Genomic DNA, 21,464 nt, shown 5'->3' on the forward strand with positions numbered 1-21,464 from the left:
AGATATAGTTTTGAATTTTAATTATCCGTATCCAAATAGTAAATATATACCATATAATTTAGTATATATTATGAAAATATTTATGTATATATCTACGGATATCCGATATCCGATCCATATCCGTATCCGAAAAATAAAAACGGATACAAATATGGTTTTACCAGTATCCAATCCGTAACCGATCCGTTTGCACCCCTATGGCTATTGCATTGTCGTTTTGGTAGTACTAGTGCTACATTTTTCGCAAAACAACCCCTGCCACGATAGGTATTACACAATTTAGAACAAGTTTACCTATCCTACAGTGTCAACATAGACCTAACGCAACAATGAAATTAGCTAAGAAAAGGGAAATAATCTAATCCTACATATGGGAAGGAAACTCTTCAAATATCTTTCAGACTAACAATTAGTGCTAATCAAATGAGATTCTGTTTTGACAATATATATATATAGCTCCTAGCTAGTGCTCTACCAAATTACATTTGATTCCACATAAAAACATTTTACTTCCAAGAAAAGAAAAATGAATTGAAAGCACAAATCTTATGTTCTTCAACTGTGAAACTCAACATCAAGCAAAAAGAACAACCAGATATATTACTATGTTCAATAACTAACAACTATTGAGGGGCATGGGAGTATTACAAAAAAAAAAAAAAAATTCCTAACAGGAATCATCAGTTTCAAAATCATAACCCACAAACCTGCAACAAAAGTTGAAACAAGTACTTTTGTGAAGATACCGACCAGTAAAACCAGACAAATATCCACTTATTTCAAAATTAAATTGTACTCTAAAAACATACATCCATATAATTCTTGTGTTGAACAAGAAAAAAAAAAAAGAAAAGATATGCTCTTCCTATTATATGAGATAAATTTACTTCATATATAGACAATACATATACACACACAAACACAACATAAAAATTACTATTAAGACGTCCATAAGCATCAGATTTGTCAACAGATAACTCAACACAACAAGATTAATATTTAATATACAATATTATTTTCATCATAATCACAATATCTCCACAGACCTGAAAAACAAATGCTAGAGACATTTTTGCCCCACCCCCCCTCCCAAAACCAAAACTCGAGAAGCCCACACATCTCCTAACCACTAGTCCTCAATGAGGTTGAATAAAGCATATATCCCATTCATGAAAAATATTTTACCTAGTACAAAGATGCATAGTAAGATCCACCCATTGTACCTAAGCTCCAGTCGCGTATACGCGTGTCCATTCCTTGGCTGTAACATTTAATAATAATGCAGAAGAAAAGATGAATATTTATAAAGCATTTTTATCATACATTTGTTTCTAATAGAGGTCATGCTTGACAAATAATAGCATCAGAAGTATCACAACTTCGGTATCCTTTTATTAGCGTAGGCAGCCGGTACTAATAAATGCTAATTCAAAACTAAATCCCAATCCAGGAAAGAAAAAAACCATGGAAATAAGGGAGAGAACGGTGCAATTTCTTGATGCATGTCTCGTTATATGGCCTACATGACAATACCATATAAAGTCACTCTTATGACTTATCTTCAGTTCTTTTGTTATTTATATTATAAACGTATGGATTTGAGATAGGGGAAACATGTCATTACTGATTAAACTTGACTATGAACAGTCCAACACCATACAAAATGAAAAAGGAAGCAACTGCAGGAATATTATCTAATACAACTTGGTACAAATCAAATTAAACCACAGCCTAGGGTAAAGATTTTAACAGATCAGTTTTAACTTTATAAAGCGCACCAACCATATGCAGTGTTGTTTTGATGCTATTGTCTGTGCACTGCATGATGCCAAAACTACTCTATTAAAATTTTCAGCCCACCTCCTAAAATCAATTACTGGAATACTTTTTGGTACCAAAATATGCTACACAGATTTGCCACCCCACCCTACACATATCTGAATAATTAAATTTTGTTCACCATTGGATTCGACCAATGAGACCGTTGGTACACGTATTATGCTTGGCAGCTACTGTCAAGATTTCAAAAAAAAAAAAAAAAAGGGACCGTTGGTACACATATCAGCACCCATAGAACCCAAAGAGGCAGCCATACAAACCATTGTGGGATCCCTAGTTTGTATAGATATCACCACACTCTTGAATAATTTCCTATGCATTGTGGGACTAAAAGAGCTGCTACAAACCATTTTAAATACTTCTACATTTTACTAAGCACATGGCTGTGGGACCCACCAATAGTGACCAACCCTTTTTCATTTTAAATATTGCAAAGTACAAACTGGTTGTCCTTTACAGCTGACGAAGGTGCTCCGATTAATAAGTGTTGTTCGTTTATCTTTATTTAATACCTATTATGTATCAAAATTTATAAAATGAATGTCATATAAACCGTAGTGCATTTTTAGATTTTTAAAAAATGTCATATCTGAAGATTATATAATATACTCGAATATGTATCTATGCAGCACAGGTACCAACCAAAGCAAAACTGAAAGCATAAGGCACCAAGAATTACCTGTCTCAACAGCCTCGGTTTCATTTGATTTCCAATGTTTAGCAACATTGTCAGAAAGCGGGTCATCTGGGTTTGGAGCACTAAGAAGTGCTTGAATACTGAAATAAATAAATAACCAGTTACTTTTATATGTAACCAATTACGTTAATATGATAACATAAATTTCAAAAATGAACTTTAAGGATTACCTTAAAAGAACAGTACGAATCTGAAGAGCAGGACTCCATTTGTCCTTTAATATATCAAGACATATCCGTCCAAGCTACACAAATCGCATTGAGTTAGTTCAAATAACAGCATTCTACACACAAATAGGAGTGTTCATTGGGTCGGTTCGGTTAAAACCAAATTAAAATAATCAAACCAAAATTTTATTCAGTTTTCAATAACCAAACCAGCTGAATTGAACTTGTCAGCCGAATAACAACCGAACCAAAATACCCAAAGTAAATTTCGGTATGTTCAACTGAAAAGAAATAAGAGAGATCAAATTTTAAAAGCTCAAAACTCAATACATACACAGCTATCATTTAATAAACATAGAAATAAATATTAATATATATATTAGTTGTTGACATTACACACATTGTTCAATTTACAAAATATGTAGATGTAATAAAAATCCAAACAAAAAAATTTCTTCGTTTTAATTTCAAAAACCAAAGCATGGATTTAAACCATATAGAGTTCAGTCGGTTTGGTCCTTTTAGTTTTGAAAAATCTAACCAAACCAAATATAAAAAACCACAGTAATTCAAAAATTCAACCGAATTTATCCATTTAAACCAAAAAACCAAACCATATAATCGGAACTTTTCGGTTAGGTTGAAAACCAAATAAACCGGACCCAATGAACACCCCTACCCACAAAGACACTAACACAAGCACATAACAAATGCAGAGAAAAAAAAGATAAGAGAATTTTAGCTCACCTTGTCAATGTTCGGATGGTAAATTTTGGTGAGAAACCGGACCTGTTCCCAAAAAAAAAAAAAAAAAATGAAGCCAATTGAACAGATAAATATTTAGAGCACACTTCGGTTATTTAAAATCGAAAGTGTATATAATCGAACAAATAACATCATACTTTTGGGGGCGCCATTGGGTATTCTTCGGGCAAGAACAACTCAAGCTTAAAAACCCCACCTAAATCAATTAACGCATTTCAAACACAACAAATTAATCAAACAAATCAAACTACCAAAGTATGGACCAATAGAAAATTTACTGACATCACGTAGATTACTAGCCTTCATAAGGAGATTGTGTGGGGCCCAGAATCATAACATTGAAATAGCGCATGTTTTCCTCAGATGGTGATGCACTAATACCAGGAGCTGGGGAAAACAACAAACAAACATTATAACATTTAGGGGGAATTTCATGTATATCCCTCAAAAACTTCAAAATTACATATTTACCCTTCTAAACTTCAAAAACTCACAAATTTACCCATTTTTTTTGTCTTTTCTATTAAAACTCATTTTTTAAGTTCGTGAAGTACCCTTTTGACCCCCTCATTAAAAAATAAAAACTAATAGCTAGTTTCATAAAAATGTCAGTCTTCTAATTTGTTGGTTTCTGAGGGAAAATGGGTCATTTTCTAAAACATTTTGCATAATTTTTCCATTAGTAAATGTGAAAAATTGCATTCAGAGTATAAATGAAGCTATTTCAAATGCAAAAGTTTTCAACTTTACTGGGAATATTACAAAATTAAAGAATTTTGCTTCATAACCAAAAATGATTTATTTAACAAAATTAGTAGTTAGAAGTGAATCCTTGGGATTTAAGTTGCATGCATGCCTTGGTAGTTTAAGATCACTGAGGAGTCTTTTTTTTATGACTTCACAATTCTACAAATAAGAGGGTGAAATTGCAAAAAAAAAAAAAAAAATAGGAAATCATTACCTGGTTCGCTAAGCAGTCTCTGTGTTTCCTGTTTCAAATCAGAAAATTCAAAACAGATGGATTTCAGAATGAAGTCGAATGAGAATTGAGGCGAGATTATGAATTAGAATCGAAGTATGAAGGAATTGCACTTACCTTGATGATTCTACGAGGGAGATTACTGTTCGCCATTGCTAGATCGGTGGATTGAGTTAGGGTTAGGGTTAGACTATCGTTAGATAGTAGATGAAGAGAGATGAGAAAGAGGAAAAGAAAACATGGAAGGCAGAGTTTGGTAAAGATAAAAGCAAAGGTAGGAATTTTTATAGAAAACACCCTTGTATTGTTCCAATTTACTCTTGCCTCAAAAATAAAAGGGGGAATTTCATGTAGCCCCTCCCAAGCAACAGGAATTTGTATCGTTAATGCAACAGAACGTGCATTAATAGATCTGGACCGTCCGATTGAGATCCATATTAATATTAAAGGCCCCGTGTATTATAGGCATGGACCGGATTGGCTCCGATCCAGATCAGGCAGATGAGATGCATTAAATCATATAGTTTCCTCGAATAAAGATTTTAACAGAGCAGTTTTGATTTTATGCAACGCATAAATCATATAGGATATTGTATTGATTTTATAGGTTGTACGCTGTGTGAAGCAAAAACTGCTCTATTAAAATCTTTACACATTTCCTTCCCACTAGCCTCAAAAGGCTCATATGTGCGTTGCATTTAAAAAATTAAACTATTTGTGGCTACATATTTTTGTCTAATAAAGATAAAATGAGTAATTTATTTAAAATGAATTTTATAGAAAGTCAATAAATTAGACAAATATGTGACTTTTAAAAAAATTTTAAGGACAAATATGATATTATTAACTTTAAAGGGGGGAATGCATTATTTTGAAGTTTTTGAGGGATGTACATGAAATTTTCCCAAAATAAAATATGCTTCGAAGGCAGCAAGATTCAAAACCTCAAAATAAATTGTTGTGTATAGTAAGCAAAATAAAATTAAAATAAAGTATATCATATATAAGATCAAAATCACCTCATATATTATATTAACAAGTGAAATAGTAAAGATAAAAAAGAGGAGGGTTCAAATGCACCCAAATTTTTGTGCATCCAAATGCACTCTATCTTTCAAATCCTTTTTTCCGTTTTCAAAGTCTGAATAGTCAATCCGAACCGTTAGATGTGATCTATATATTAAGATGTGCTTGGAGACCAAATTTTACATTTTTTGGAATTTTTTTACTATTTATTAAGCCACTTTGAAAATCGCTGATTTTACATTTTCTGGACCATTGGATCAGCGATTTTCAAAGTGGCTTAATAAATAGTAAAAAAATTCCAAAAAATGTAAAATTTGGTCTCCAAGCACATCTTAATATATAGATCACATCTAACGGTTCGGATTGACTATTCAGACTTTGAAAATGGAAAAAAAAAGATAAGGTGCATTTGGGTGCACAAAAATTTGGGTGCATTTGAGAGGAGATAAAAAATAGCTAAAGTTAAATTTATATTGATATTTCCCCTACTAGAAGGTGTTAAGGTTTTTTATCCACCTTAAAACATCTTAATATAGTTTTATTTCAATGGAATAAATGATATCAAAGCACTTAAATCATTAAGATTTTACATGTCGAATACACACATTTGGATCTGATATTATTTCTTTAGTTATGCATTGAAAACTTTAACACTGCACAGTTCAGCTGGCTAAAGCATATGTTCTCCTACCGAAATTTTTAAATATACCATGGTTCAAAAAAAGATAAATCCAAACACTATTTTTTTGAAAAATTTCGAATTTTGACACGGCCGCATCCCGAGGGAGCGGTCACCCTGTTTTCAGTTCAAAGTCACATGAGAAAAAGGCAAAAAAAAAAAAAATGGGCCGCTACCCCTAGATGCGGCCCACAGAAAAGTGGCCGCATCTAGGCGATGCGGTCATGTCAAAATTTGAAAATTTTCAAAACCGGGGTGTTTGGGTTAATCTTTTTTGGGATGATGGTATATTTCAAAATTTCGGGTTCTCCTATAGAAGAACTTAGATTTGAATCCTACAAAATATAAAAGTAGAGAGTGTGTGTGTGTTGTAGACGTTTATCCTTTATAATCAAGTGTGGATCTACTCTAATTGAATGGAGTCAATTGACCTTATTAATTTTTAAAATTTATAGGTTTTTGTGATTTTATATATAATTTAGAGTAAAAAGATTTAGGTACTGTAAAATTGACCTCATACTCAACAAGAATTTTTTTACAACTTTTGCCCCCATACTCAAAGTTGCAATTTTTATGTTTAACAAAGTAAAAATTGTTTGCTTATTCTATTTTTTGTAAACGAACTTGGACTAATTATTTTCTCTCAGCAGTCAATTTTTTTTAATTCTTTTGACTATTCTTTAAAATAAAATGAAAAGACCGAATTTTGTTACTTAAAGGGTGTCTTATTTTAATTCCAGATTTTATCCAGCAAACTTAAAATATTAAATTTATATGAAATTTTTATATATTTGAATTTGGATTTGAAAACCACAATTTTTACAAAGATCACTTCTCTTTTAATTTTTATGGTTTTCAAAGATTTTTTTTAACACAAGTGTTTAACTCGTAATCCATTTGTTTTAAAATATTTGACATGTTTAATTAAATTAATCGGAACTTCTATTTTCATTATGTTGAATTTGGATCTTCTAAAGTAACTCAAAATTTGAGTTTGGATGTAGAATTCTACTGGTTTCAGGGGCGGAGTCAGACTTTCAAGCTACGGGGGTCAATTATAAAAAAATTAAACTATGGAGGATGATATAAAAAATTTCATGCTGTGAATGAAAGTCAATATTACAATATCTATAGAATTTTACTCCAAATTATATATAAAATAATATATAAATAATAAAATTTTAAAAATAAATGAAAGTCAATTGACCCCATTCAATTATACTAAATCCGCTCTTGACTGGCTTCACTAATATTCGTGCAAATTTTGATCAGATGGTTCGAATCCAAACTCAAATTTTGAATTACTTTAGGGGATCCGCACCCAACAATGTTGACGTGCCACGTCTGGTATAAATCAAAATTTAGAAGAAAAAATATTGTTTAATGACATAAATTAAAAAAAAAAAACCAGTTTAAAAAATAAAAGCTTCTGATTTGGTGTAATATTAGAAAATGAAATTCGTACATAACAAAGGCTCCCATAATCTATTTTTTTCCGAAGGATTTCTATGACCAAATTCAAAGATTCTAAGACCATTCAAACAATGGTGGCAACGAAACGTGTAAGCAAATTCAGATAATAATTACAAAAAAAAAAAAAGATTCTAGAAACATCATAGCAGGGGAATTCATCATTAAATTCAAACTTGGCGATTATTATATATAGATGGGATATGTGGTGAGTTGCAAAATAAAAATCTTGTTTTACTTCACGTTCATATTTTTGTTTTGAAAGATCACACAGTCAATTTAAACCGCTCAATATGATATTTATATTGAAATGTGCTTAGAGACTAAATTTTATTTTATTTTTTGATTTTTTTTTACTATTAGTTAGATAGATAGAAAATCGTTATTTTTGGACGGATTCTAGACCATAAAAATAACAATCTAAACTATTTAACATGATCTTTATATTAAAAATTTTATAATTTTTAAAAATTGTTTACTAATTTTTTAGTATATTTCAAAATCATTAATTTTTTATAGTTCATAATCCATTCAAAAACAGCCGTTTTCTATCAATCTTAAAAAAATAGTAAAATTGTTCAAAAAAAAAGCAATCCCATGATTGGTTTATCATGCGGCAATCAATTTGGGCAACATAATAAATTTTGCAACCTCATTTATTTCTAGAGGGATTCAAATCAGCTGAAATCCAAATGTATGAACAGTACGGGCTGAAATTCCTAGAATTCTGAATTCAACCGTTCAACTTTTTTCTGTGCACGGATCTCGGAACAGCTGATTTTTCTGTGCACGCATCTCGAAACAGTTCAACGGTTGGATTCAAAATTACAGGAATTTCAGGGTTACTGTTCATGCATATGGAATTTCAGCTGATTTGAATCCTTTCTAGAGATATGATGATAAATAAATAAATAAAATATTCCAAACTGCTTGCTTCCTATCTCATATCTCATATAATACAATAGCGACATCTTAGCCAACAATTTATGACCACCAAGTTTCTAGCCTTCTAATCACAACCACTTGATTTCATTCATTCTTTCTTTCTATTCTAGTTGACTACTAGTTTAAACGGACTTGATAACTGTAATCGGGTTTGGATCATGCATGATTCATGCCCGTTAAAAATGATATCCATTAACAATTATTATATAATTTTTTTACCTTGCAACTATGAATTGACTTATTAATTTGGGGATATGTTAAATAATGTAATGCAAGAATTAAATATATTACGGTAATTATAATGAGTGTGGCTAATATGATATCAGTGTTATTTCAGTCTTATAACATCAATTTTAAAATATATCAAATCAACTTTAAATTGTAAATTCAAACCGTTCAAACTCACATACTTCATTAGTTGTGTGTTTACATGTAAAATTTATAAATTTTCAAACTTATTTAGTATCTAGTTAAGCAGTCAAATGTGGGGTGTTTTTAAAATAATTTTGATGCATTTATTTTTCAATATTTTTTACCGCTTGATTTGATATATACTAAAATAACTCGAAAAAAGAAAAAAAAATGTATGTAAATACATTATTATTGACATAAGTCAGTTTTATTCGTTTGAATTAGTTGTTTGAAGTCTATTCAACATCTTTTGAGGTAGATATCATATGATACCAATATCGTACTAACCGAACTCAGTTATATCTATAAATAAATAACGGAATAATTTAGTATAACTCGTTAAGTCGACATTTATACTGTTATTTGATTCTTATGATTTTTGTAATTTAATCAGATTGACATTTTAGTAATATAAAAGTCGCTTCTTTGTTTTATCTTGATCTTAATTTGATGTTGAATTCCTGATCTTGATTAACCATAATTCATCAAATCAACATATTCTTTTAATGGTTAGCGGGTCGGGTTACCTACTAGTCAAACCCGACCCGATCACGTGCATAACGTTTTAAGGACAATCGGAACAAATTTAAAAAGTTGGAAGGTTCTGAATGTAAAAAGAACTTCTTTATATCTTCGCAACTAAAAAGAAGTAGAGAACAAACAACGAATCTAAAAGGCGAGCGAGCGAGAGCTCAACGCTACTATTTCTACTTGTTCGCCACCTCGACGATTCGAAATCGAATCAATTTTTCAATCTATACATCAATTCCAGTTTTCTAATCTTCGAAAGGTGTGATCTTTAATCTCCTAAATAAAAAAATTATCCAAAAAAAAATTATGTTTTATTGCTGTCAATCATGATTATTCAATACTTTTTGCTGATTAATATTGGGTACTTTTAATTTTTAAGAATATGTTTTTATGGGTTATTGAAAGCAGCAATCTTTGAGCTGTCAAAGTTCTTTTACTTTTGCTCATTTTGATTTTTTTAATATCAAAATTAAAACCCAGAATCCAAATTAGTGTTTAGTTAGAGGTGAAAATGTTTATCCTTTGGTTAGGTTTTAATTAAGAAATTTGGGGTAAGCTATAAAATTTTTAGATTGTAATTTATTTTTTTACTTTTGTTTTGGTAATTTGAAGATTAAATAGGGGTAAAATGATAAAAGAAAGCAGCTCCGGTGAATCTACACCGACTCATGGAGGCCGAGTTCGACACCGGAAACGTTCTTCAAACGAGGTTTGCTCATTTTTTTGTTCAGGGTTTATGCTTTTTTGATAAATTAAAATGATTCAGCTTAAGAAATTATATTTGCATTTAGGTCCCTGCTGGTGGGAACAAATCAAGCGAATCGAATTTGTTGATAAATGACAGGAACAAGTACAAGTCAATGCTGATAAGGACATATTCATCAATTTGGATGATTGCAGGGTTTGTATTGATAATTTACATGGGCCACCTCTATATTTGTGCTATGGTGGTAGTGATACAAATTTTCATGGCTAGAGAACTCTTTAACCTGCTCCGCAGGGCCAACGAAGCAAGACAACTCCCCGGTTTTAGAATGTTAAATTGGTATGTTTCGCATTTTTTTTCTTTGAGGGTAGGGGTTTAACCGAATTAAAATTGTCAAACCAAAGTTTTATTCGGTTCTCAAAAATATAACCAAACCAACCGAATAACAACTGAACCAAAAAAACCGAAGTAAATTTTGGTTTGTTTGGTTAAACTGAAGTAAGAGAGACTAAATTTCAAAAGGTCAAAACTCAATACATACACAGATACATTTAATAATCATAGAAATGAGGATCAAGATATATAACAATCGAACAAAAATAAGAGAGATTAAACCGAACCAAATATGATAAAACCGAAGCAATTCAAAAATTCAATCAAACTGAATCATTTAAACTGAAAAACCGAACCGTTTAATCCAAAATTTGTCGGTTCGGTTGAAAACCGGATCCAATGAACACCCTATGTATTACACATATTTCTCAAAGAAATCAGAACTATAAATGTCTAGTGTCATAGAAAGCTTGTTTTATCTTTGTTGCTTCTGATATTTGCGTGTTTAAGTGGGTTACTTTGGTTCATTTTTTTATTTTAATTTAACTCATTAATTTTATTTTATCTTTTTATATTATTTTAGGCATTTTTTCTTCACGGGTATGCTGTTTACATATGGCCGCTTTTTGAGTCAACAACTGGTGAATACTGTGACATCTGACAAGTTGTTATATAAATTAGTGAGCGGCTTTGTGAAGTACCAAATGTTTATTTGTTATTTCCTCTACATAGCTGGTATCTATCTATTTATGTTTTAAACTTTTTCTTACCTATTTCATATTTTCTATTTCATAGAGATGCACTGGTATTGAAGTACAATTGTTTACGTATTCTACTGATGTTGTTTAATTACTGTCTCTTTATGTTGTTATGTTACCAGGTTTTATGTGGTTTATTCTGACATTGAAGAAAAAAATGTATAAATACCAATTCAGCCAATATGCGTGGACCCACATGATCCTTCTCACAGTTTTCGCTCAATCCTCTTTTACTGTTGCTAACATTTTTGAAGGAATTTTCTGGTACGTTCATGTCCTTTTTTACCATACTTTCATTTACCAGTATCAATATATTATACAGGCCATCCCAAACAGTTCTGGGTTTTTCTTGAAATCTTTTTATATATTTTTTTTAATTAAGGGTAAAATTGTTACTTTATAAATTTAAAATGAGTTTTAATAGAAAAGTCAACAAATTGGGTAAATTTGTGAGTTTTTGAAATTTAGAAGGATAATATGATATTATGAATTTTAGAGGGGGGGATACGTAATTTTGAGGTTTTTGAGGGGTATACATGAAATTCCCCCAAAATATTATGCATGACATACTAAACCGTTGTGGGTTTTGTTTGAAATCTTCCAAGTTTCTAGTTTTTTTTAATTGAATGTGAAATTTTTAAATACTTTGGTTGCTAATTTCTTGTGTTGCTACAATTTCAGGTTTCTTTTACCTGCATCTCTTATAGTAATAAATGACATAGCAGCGTATTTCTTTGGATTCTTTTTTGGAAAAACACCATTAATAAAACTATCTCCAAAGAAAACATGGGAAGGTTTTATCGGGGCATCTGTTACTACTATGTTCTCAGCTTTTGTGGTTAGTCAAATATCAAATTTTTTTTTTAATTCATGGTGAAAATACAGAGAAATTTAATTTCACAATATCATTTATCTCATTTTTTTTTCAATTGTCAGTTGGCAAATTTAATGGGTCGCTTCCAGTGGTTGACATGTCCTAGAAAGGTATTCTACTTCATTTTATTTTTTATTTTTAGAACTCTATTATCTTTTAATTATATTAATGAAAATTTGACCTTGGATAAATACAGGATCTTTCTACTGGGTGGCTTTACTGTGACCCGGGCCCGCTTTTTAAGCCAGAATCTTACTCATTAATTGGATTGGTTCCTGTTTGGGTATGAAAATATATTTAAAACATCATTTTTTTCCCATTTATTTTTGTACATGGAAACCTTGTACCAAACCTCAAAAAATTTTATTTACGTGTTTTGGTTATAGTTCCTTATATTCAATAGTGTCACACAGTTTACCATTGTAGTTTTACAGTAGGGGCAGTTTGGGTAGTTTGAAAAGTGACCCTGAAACATTCTTACTGCTTACATTTCAATGCAGTTTATCTTTCGTATAGTTTCAGACTGTGAAACAGTAGAAGAATGTTTACAACAACAAAATTATACATCTTCTTAATATTGATTTATATCTTTTTTTTGTTTTTTTCTTGATTGTAGTTTCCTTGGAAGGAAATTTCAATTTTGCCCGTGCAGTGGCATGCACTTGCTCTTGGATTGTTTGCATCAATAATTGCACCGTTTGGGGGATTTTTCGCTAGTGGCTTCAAAAGAGCTTTCAAAGTCAAGGTAATAATTACAAGTTCCTCACTTTAAATTTTTATTCCTTTCTATTATTTGTTATTAGTTGTTACTTAATCACATTTCTTTGTAGGATTTTGGCGACAGTATCCCTGGTCATGGTGGAATTACTGATAGAATGGATTGTCAGGTACTTCAATTCATATTTTTTTCTTTTTTCTTTATTTAAACATAGATAAAACTCTGTTAATGAAGAAATTTGGTTTCATCTATGTGACTTCAAAGCTGTTTGAATCTCTTTGATATTAAATATGTAAACCTAAAATGGATTTATTGTTACTTTCTAAACTTTATTCTTTGTATCTCTGTAGATGGTAATGGCTGTATTTGCATACATATACTATCAATCTTTTGTGAGGCCACAAGAGTTTACTGTAGAGATGATTCTTGAGCAGGTATATATATACTCAGACTTTAAAAAAAAAAATCAACAAATTATTATTTAATATGTTATTTAACATCCTTTTGTGCTCTTTTTTTTTGTTACAGATATTAAAAAATTTAAGCTTTGAAGAGCAACAAGTTCTCTACGAACAACTCGGAAAGGTTTTTCATGATAGGCTACTGATTCAATCCTAATTTTTTTTTGTCTTTTTTTTTTCATTTTCATTTTGTGCGTAGGCGCAATTAATACCTGTTTAGTGTTACTTTGTTGTAATACATCTCCTTTTTTTATTTGTTTAATGTAGATTAGGGACTATGCAGCTGATCCATATATTTTTGGATTCATGGCTAAGTTCTAAAGGCCAAGTTTTTAACTTTTATGAGATTTTGTATAGCCTCATTTTCCTTTTCTCTCTATTTACCAATAGCAGGGGTAAGTAATTAGATGTATCAACTTATATTGAACTTCAGATAAATTCAAATTCATGTTTACCAGCTGATAGTTCTAGTTAAAATCAATTGGGGTTGATAATTTTTGCATGAGAACTCAAATCATAGCTATAAAAATTGATGCAAAAGAAGCAAGAAGACCAACAAAATAAAAATGCCTTTAACACTAATAATATGATTAAAAGAGGGAATTTCATGTATACCCCTTGAAAACTTAAAAATTACATATTTCCTCCTCTGAAATTCATAATACCCCATAAAGTAAAAGATGTCTTATCAGTGAAATTTTCAAGTTCAAGCAATACAATAAATTTCCTAATTATTTCCTGCGAGAGAGCGAGAGTTCAATACAATTTCACTATAAATATAATGAACACAAATGAATTGCTATACAACAATCAGAAATTAAATGGAAAATTCCAAATAATTTTATATCTCACACAAGTAAAATAAATGCATGTGAACCTTAATTAATTAGCTAATATGCCGGTTTAGAACAAACAACTGGCCTGAATCGCCATTCAACAAGTAAACCTCCAATGGGTTGTACGATGAATTAGAAGATAACCTAATTGAAGGTTGTAGCATTTTACTTCCTTTGGGGCATTGTATTGTCAGGAGGCGGGGCCCGGTTCTCATCTGCCATACCTGTATAAATGTTACGCCTTTAGTTCATACACAAGCAAAAATAAATAACTTCCTTTAGGTATTATAGGAATCATTTGAAATCAAATCAATGCACATATGTTATATAACTTTTGGTGGTCAAGAGAGGAGCTTCAAACAAGGTAAAGATTTTAACAGAGCAATTTTGGCATGTACTATAGAATCAAAACAGCGCTGCATATGGTTCGTGCACTGTATGAAGTCAAAATTGCTCTGTTAAAATATTTACCCTTCAAACATCTTACTTCATCATGAAAAAAGGCATTGTCAAGGTCTTATTTTAAGAGAAAAAAAATGTTCAATGGTTATTTCTTGTAAAATGTTTAATTTTTAGCAATTAGGAGGCCAAAAGGTGGTAAAATATTAGGCCTTGTTATTATTTAAAAAGGAAGTGTACCTCGATAATTCCTTTACGGGGTGCGTGAATAGCTAAGCACAAGCAATAGTCGTTTTTACTATATCCATAATAGTTAGATGAAGTAGCCGATTTCTCTTTTTTTGCTAACATCTCCACAAAGAGACAGTGTGCATCACGATAACCCTATAACCACAAAAAAAAATGAAAACAATTCAGAAGTAAAAAAACACAAAAGAAAATATGCATACAGATGAATCAGAAGAGCTCAAGTATATAGTTGTCCTTTGCAAAATACACCTTTTTTTATCATTTTTTTTATCTTTTCTTTGAACAAACCTGCCTATTCCAGACTTCTACATGAATAATTAATGAATTTCTTTTTTCACATTTATAAACTAATTAAGGCTAGAGAAGTGCATAGACAAACAACAAATACAAAGGAAATAGAACAGTAAAAAATTTCGGTCTGAAAAAAAAATTGCAATTTATTCTTAGTTTATAATAGAAAAATGACTGCAACTAACTAATGGTTTAATTTGTTCGTTCTCTTTAATTTTTCAGAAAAATTATACAAATATAAAGTAGAAGAACCTTCCATAATCTGACAACCACAAGAGCTTGAGTGTCAAGAAGTAAAATCCGACCTAAAGAATCAGTAACAGCCGCTAATGTACCGCTAGGAGAGAGAGTTAGCCTCTCCCCTCTCCTTGGTGGGTCTTTCACACATGTCAGAGGCGATGCTGTCCCAAATTATAAAATCAAAAGAAAAATGTTTTAATTGACTAGTTTACACATTTTGTTACATACATATTATTCATGATTTTAACAAAATAGAAATAAAGAAGAGATGTACAGAAATACAACCTTTTGCAAAGGATTGGGGTTTGGGCCGAGTTTTTTTTGTGGGACTGGGTTCTCTTCTCCAAAGTATACTTGAAAAAGAGCTAATAGTTGAGATAGTAGCTGTTCCAACTCTTGACAAAATTGCCCCTACCAATGACCTGCTCCTGTCTTCTGACAGCCTTTAGATTTAATGAAGTTAGGTACGGTTAATTAACTCCAATACCTAACTGGTACAGTCCTGACTACAGAAAAAGAAAATGTACCGATATGCAGAGATAACGGAATCTTCTCCAATGGTAACAGCACAGTAGTAACGTCGACTCGACTGCAAATAAACCAACAACATTTTAACTCTTACATTCAAATTTACACTTAATATGTAAGAATAAATCTGTGATTTACAATATAAAATACAATCTTGGATTAAGATATGATCATGGCAAGTTACATTACATATTACACAACATTTTCTGAAAAATTACCTGGAGTTCCAAAAGGGGAGGGGGCATTAACCCAACAATGGCTGCATCAGCACAAGATCCGAACTTGTTTACATTCCATAATTGGAAGGGAACAGTTGAAAAATTGCTCTCTTCTTCTTCATTTTCATCCTGAAACCTATTTTTCCAAACCCTCGACCCCGCCCCGTCAGACCACTTTTGAACCATATCCTAGCATACCCACAAACCAAAATCAATCTCTCTTAAGATAACAGTATGTTATAATTTGATATATAAAGTACCTGTATATCTAAACCATCGAACCGAGCAATTATGCCGGAGAAAACAATAGAGAGCTCGTCAGAAACCGATTCTTGTAAAGAACCCGCCTTTCCCTTTGCCGTTCTAAATTTAAGTCTCAGTATCCTTCCAGGGTATATACTCTGCACAATAAAAAGGATCAATAAGAGAGATACAAATGGGTCCCACATGTCAGAGAGAAATAGAGAGAGAGAGAGAGAGAAACGCACCTGCTTGTGAATAAGTTCACCGGCAAGAGAATAAAACAGCAAGTACCCCACAGTGGTCCCCACTGCCAGCACAGGCGCTGCATCATCATCACCGTCTCTGACATGGGGGACCCATTCGATGGCAGCCAAAATCCCATCAGATTCACCTAAAGAAGGTCTGATCCTACTAACAACAGCGTAATCCGCGTTCCCAACGCGATCGCCAGTAGTGGATGAGAGAACAAGGATGAGGGATTTGGAAGGGTGGGCCAATGCGAGGGAATGGCTGTAAGGAGAGAGCGAAGAGAGAAGGGAAGCGTCTTCGAGCCATCCCTCGCGCTCACCTAAACCTAGAATTGAGAGATCGTCGCAGCCTGATGCGAGCGCGCAAACCTCTGTTAGGTGGAGGTGCGATCGTCGCGCCATGTCTTTGCAACAGTTTCCCGATTACTGAAGAGGCGGATTCGAAGCGTATCCTTACCGCACGGTAGAATGGGTGAGGATTCCTAAAGTAACCCAAATTTTGTAGTTTAGATCTGGACCGTCCAATCATAATTTGAGCCAATCCGGCTTAACGTGAGATGCACGTGGCTTCTTTAAAGCAGATCAAATTACTTTAGGAGATCCGAACTCACTGGGGCTAGAATGGGTTTGGATTCCTAAAGTAACACAAATTTTATATTTAGATCTGGACTGTCCAATTAGAATTCAGCTTAATCCGAGCCGACGTGAAATGCACTTGTCCCCTTTAATATTCGCGCCGAAACTGATCGGACAGTGTAGATCTAAACTCAAAATTTGAGCTACTATAGGGATCTGAATTCCAGTGGATGAGCTCCCAGCCGAGCAAAAATAATTTCGGTGCCTTTCTGGATTGTAGGGGTCCGCTTGAAGATTCGTGCAGGGAAATATGTGCAATCCGCATCAAAATTCGCACAACTTTTTTTTAACAACGATTATTTTTATGTGCAAATTTCAGACCACACTTTATTTAATATATAAATTGTCCAAATATCTTAATACAATATTAGATCATTTAATTAAAACAATCACAGTATACAATTTATAATTATATTACATATATGCTCAATGTTAGATTATGATTCCTAGAATTTCAACTTCTTCGTTTTATACAATGTATACCTCGAACAATAGAATTTCAAATTGTATAACTCCCAAGTAAAATATTTTAGCTACATTTTTGTAGCAGACTAAAATGATAGTCTTTATTAACTCCATATTTAGATTGTCCTGGTTTTTGTGACTATTTTGTGGTAATATATGCCAATCATCTTGGAAATTATTATTTTATTCTTTAAATGCTTACAGGAACCAGTGTTGTAAAAAACGTCCGTTTAGACCGATTTGTCGTTGGCGGTGATCAAACCGTCATGGGTTTTTTTTAACTAATTAACTGATTATTCTCGATTATTCTAGATTAATCTTTTGACGGTACCATATTCTTTTGACAACCGCATACCGTTATTTACAACACTGATTGGAACAGAATTATCTTTTTGGAAATTTTATGGTGTGACCTTAATTAGAAGCAAATTCATGAAAGAATATACAGCCCGGATTATTATGAAACCGATTATACACTAAATTAATTAACGGTCTTCTATGTAATATAACTAATACATTAAAATCAGGGGCAGAGCCAGACTTTCCGACTATGGGGGTCAATCGTGAATGGGGGTCAATCATATAAATTTTTATGCTGGGAATGAGAGTCAATTTACCGTAATCGTAGCAATTTACTCTAAATTATATAGAAAACTGTGTATAAATACAAAAAATTTTAAAAAAAAATTGGGGTCAATTGACCCCCATTAACCCTTACTCCCTCCGCCTCTGATTAAAATCCTTATAATTTCAAAACTTATGATTTCAAGTTCGATTTCTGTTACATCTGCTTTATATTTCTTTTTATGAATTTGAAAAAAAAAAGACTTGGACCAGTAAGTCGTCTGATAAATTTTTATTTAATTCATTACCAAAAATGATTGAGAAGAAAATTATTGTACATTATTCTTTAATTATGAAAAAGTAGTCATGGGACACTTCATCTCTATTGCATGGAATTACATAAACTTACAAAACTGTAAACAGTGATAATTGAGATGTAACCTTTTGTGTTTCTTGGTGCTTCTTGTGAAATTTCTAGCTCAATGTTTTCTACACCTTATCTTTTTGTTTTTTTTGGTTGGCTCATTTTGCAAAGCTAGCCGCATTTGATTGGTCTCCTTAGGCACTTTGCAAACCTACACTTCAAATTGGAGGGTATAAATTTTGAAATTTTGTATAGCGTGTTTTCTCGCGTTCTTCTCGCTACAGTATCCGCGTTCTTTCATTTTTCTCTCTGATTATCTTCTTCTGGAGGAGAAAAACAGCGTGAGCAGACCGTAATTGTGCAATTTTCTTCTTCATTCTCTTTAATGAAAGAGTTCTCACTCTCTCTGGAACACACCCAAAAATAACCTATCTTTTTTAGTTTAGATCTAAACTGTCTGATTCGAATGCGGCCAATCTGGCGCAGGATGGAGCACACGGGGCCTATTTAATCTGACGGTCCGGATCTAAATTAAAAAATTGAGTTACTTTAGGAGATCCGAACTCGAGAAAAGGCTTTACCAATTTTTTTTTATTGAATTACAATTAATTTCGTTTAGAAAATTTATTAGTAATTTTGAAAAAAAAAATGTGGGATTTAATAGAACTGGAATTTTTCGATAGATAATATATTCTAAGCTGTTTCAAACTTAACATCCTGTTGTCTTCTTCTGAGATAAGAAATGAAAAACAACTTCTCATCAAAAAATTTTAAACAATTTAATTAATAATTTAATAATTTTGATTAAAATAAAAATGTCAGTGCGCTTTACACCAGGACCAACAAAATATTTACATTATCACGTAACTTAAAAAAAAAAAAAAATGCACGGAAACAAGCCCAAAAAGCTTTCAACAAATAAAATATTTAGATTATCCAATTTAAGTCTTCTTGTTCCAATTATTGTACCAAGCTATTTAAGTGTTGGAATTTTCACAATTTTAACATAAAAATAGTAATTTAGAAACTCAACATGTTAGGCACGATATTTACACTACATATACAAATGCATATAAAAGATAATAAAATTTCATACATGTTTTATCTTTCATTCAATAATTAAAACATTTTTATGATATGAATTTGAGGTATCACATGAGCCACTGTACAGAAGATCGAAATCGCTTTCTAGTTTTATTTGTTTCCTTCTCTATAATTCATTAAAAGGAAAAGGAAATTGAATGCTCAAGTAAAAAATAAAAGTTCCATGTTTCACAATTGTTATGACATTTTTCATATGAAAAATATAGATTTGAAAAGACAACTCCATCACTAGAAAAAATAATGAGGAAAAGAAAAGGGCAAAAAGCTGGTCTAATATTAAATGTAAGAATAGTGAATCAGTTGACAGAATTAAACGTTCTTATTAACTTTTACTGACAAAAAAACAAAACAGAACAAGATATTTCTTTCAACAAAGAAAAAAACAGCCTTTAGTGTATTGTCTAAAGACAGTGCAATCTGAATGAGAAGTCACATATCAAACAATATTTTTTTTTGTGAATATAAGTAGTTGAATGACTTAATGTACAATTTTTATTAAAAAAACCCAGCAAACAAACCCAAGAACAGAATCAAGGGGGAGGAGCAGTTGCCTTCCTTGGATTTTGAAATTTTGATAGAGATTTATAGGTCCGGACCAACTTTGTTCCTCAGAAATTTTATTGCACCCCTCTGAAATTATGATATGTAATTTGCCTTTAGTGCATTGTCTAATATTAAATGTAAGAATAGTGAATCAGTCGACAGAATTAAACGTTCTTATTAACTTTTACTGACAAAAAAACAAAACAGAACAAGATATTTCTTTCAACAAAGAAAAAAACAGCCTTTAGTGCATTGTCTAAAGACAGTGCAATCTATATGAGAAGTCACAGATCAAACAATTTTTTTTTTTGGTGAATATTAAGTAGTTGAATGACTTAATTTACATTTTTTATTAAAAAAAAACTAGCAAACAAACCCAAGAACAGAATCAAGGGGGAGGAGCAGTTGCCTTCTCTGGATTTTGAAATGTTGATAGAGATTTATAGGTTCGGACCAATTTTGTTCCTCAGAAATTTTATTGCACCCCTCTGAAATTATGATATGTAATTTGAGTTAAAATTAGAATAAATTTCTTAAATTCGGATTGATAATTAGAATTAGAGGTCAGAGTATTGAGAATTACAAATAAGAGCATTGAAAACTATAAGTTGAGCATTGTTTTTTTTTTTTATCTAGTATCCGATTAGCTAATGAGTTTAAATTCGATTAGTTATTTTTTTGCCCCTCCTGACAAAAATCCTGAATCCGTTCATGAACAAATCAATACATACTAGTATACAACTCAATTATTAGTTACAGTAGAAAAATATGGAAAAGGAAGAGTAGAACTAGGGTGTTCTTAAGTTCACCAAGTCTCTTGGTGAACTCAAGTATAAAACCCGTTAAATTGGCTTTAAATGACGAATCCGAACAGTTGAAACCCACCTACCTTACGAGTGATGCGTCTACATGTGAAAATTTTAAACATTCGAATTAATTTAGTATAAAATCAAGCGGTCAAAACACATTAAAAAAATGAATGCATTAAAATTAATTTATTAACATTCTAATTTTGACCGATTGACTTTATCCTAAACTAATTCGAATGTTTAAAAATTTCACATGTAGACGCATCACTCGTAAGGTAGGCGGGTTTTAACGGTTTGGATTTGTCATTTGAAGTCAATTTAATGAGTTTTAGACTTGAGTTCAGTAAGGAACTTGTGAACTTAAGATC

At 31.7% G+C, this 21,464-nt stretch overlaps 3 protein-coding genes across 7 annotated transcripts in view; 1 reads left to right on the forward strand and 2 right to left on the reverse strand.

The window, feature by feature from the left end:
• Window positions 1–4,726, reverse strand: part of LOC144549012 (ubiquitin-conjugating enzyme E2 36-like) — a 43,721-nt gene extending 38,995 nt beyond the window's left edge. For 2 of the 3 annotated variants that reach the window (XM_078297761.1, XM_078297762.1), the window contains exons 1-7: window positions 4,565–4,726; window positions 4,430–4,457; window positions 3,769–3,855; window positions 3,606–3,664; window positions 3,451–3,492; window positions 2,707–2,780; window positions 2,519–2,616 (exon numbers count right to left, since the gene is read on the reverse strand). In XM_078297761.1, the coding sequence (XP_078153887.1) occupies window positions 2,519–2,616; window positions 2,707–2,780; window positions 3,451–3,492; window positions 3,606–3,664; window positions 3,769–3,855; window positions 4,430–4,457; window positions 4,565–4,600 (424 nt within the window). In that variant the 5' untranslated portion in view covers window positions 4,601–4,726. Of the gene's footprint in view, window positions 1–910; window positions 1,262–2,518; window positions 2,617–2,706; window positions 2,781–3,450; window positions 3,493–3,605; window positions 3,665–3,768; window positions 3,856–4,429; window positions 4,458–4,564 lie in introns of those variants that run through there. The other variant, XM_078297760.1, reaches the window with a different exon arrangement.
• Window positions 4,727–9,593: 4,867 nt separating this feature from the next.
• Window positions 9,594–13,721, forward strand: LOC144549009 (phosphatidate cytidylyltransferase 1-like). 3 transcript variants are annotated; one of them, XM_078297756.1, is made up of 13 exons: window positions 9,594–9,768; window positions 10,122–10,218; window positions 10,301–10,554; window positions 11,132–11,283; window positions 11,429–11,570; window positions 11,988–12,144; window positions 12,243–12,290; window positions 12,377–12,463; window positions 12,797–12,925; window positions 13,011–13,067; window positions 13,249–13,332; window positions 13,427–13,483; window positions 13,627–13,721. In XM_078297756.1, the coding sequence occupies exons 2-13, from the start codon at window positions 10,138–10,140 to the stop codon at window positions 13,678–13,680; spliced, it is 1,302 nt and encodes a 433-aa protein (XP_078153882.1). In that variant the 5' UTR covers window positions 9,594–9,768; window positions 10,122–10,137; the 3' UTR covers window positions 13,681–13,721. The 3 variants fall into 3 exon arrangements, with proteins under 3 accessions (XP_078153882.1, XP_078153885.1, XP_078153884.1); XM_078297758.1 differs by having other exon boundaries at window positions 9,627–9,768; window positions 10,131–10,218; XM_078297759.1 differs by having other exon boundaries at window positions 13,427–13,721.
• Window positions 13,722–14,075: 354 nt separating this feature from the next.
• LOC144549007 (Rab3 GTPase-activating protein non-catalytic subunit) lies at window positions 14,076–17,157 on the reverse strand. The gene is made up of 8 exons (XM_078297754.1): window positions 16,609–17,157; window positions 16,381–16,521; window positions 16,121–16,309; window positions 15,902–15,963; window positions 15,660–15,817; window positions 15,387–15,535; window positions 14,835–14,978; window positions 14,076–14,419 (listed from the first exon to the last, which is right to left on the reverse strand). Exons 1-8 carry the CDS (start codon window positions 17,011–17,013, stop codon window positions 14,246–14,248), a joined length of 1,422 nt encoding a protein of 473 aa, XP_078153880.1. The 5' UTR covers window positions 17,014–17,157; the 3' UTR covers window positions 14,076–14,245.
• Between the last annotated feature and the right edge of the window lie 4,307 nt (window positions 17,158–21,464).

Source organism: Carex rostrata, chromosome 34 (assembly GCF_964058835.1).
Source record: "Carex rostrata chromosome 34, lpCarRost1.2, whole genome shotgun sequence".
NCBI classification, from domain to species: Eukaryota; Viridiplantae; Streptophyta; class Magnoliopsida; order Poales; family Cyperaceae; genus Carex; species Carex rostrata.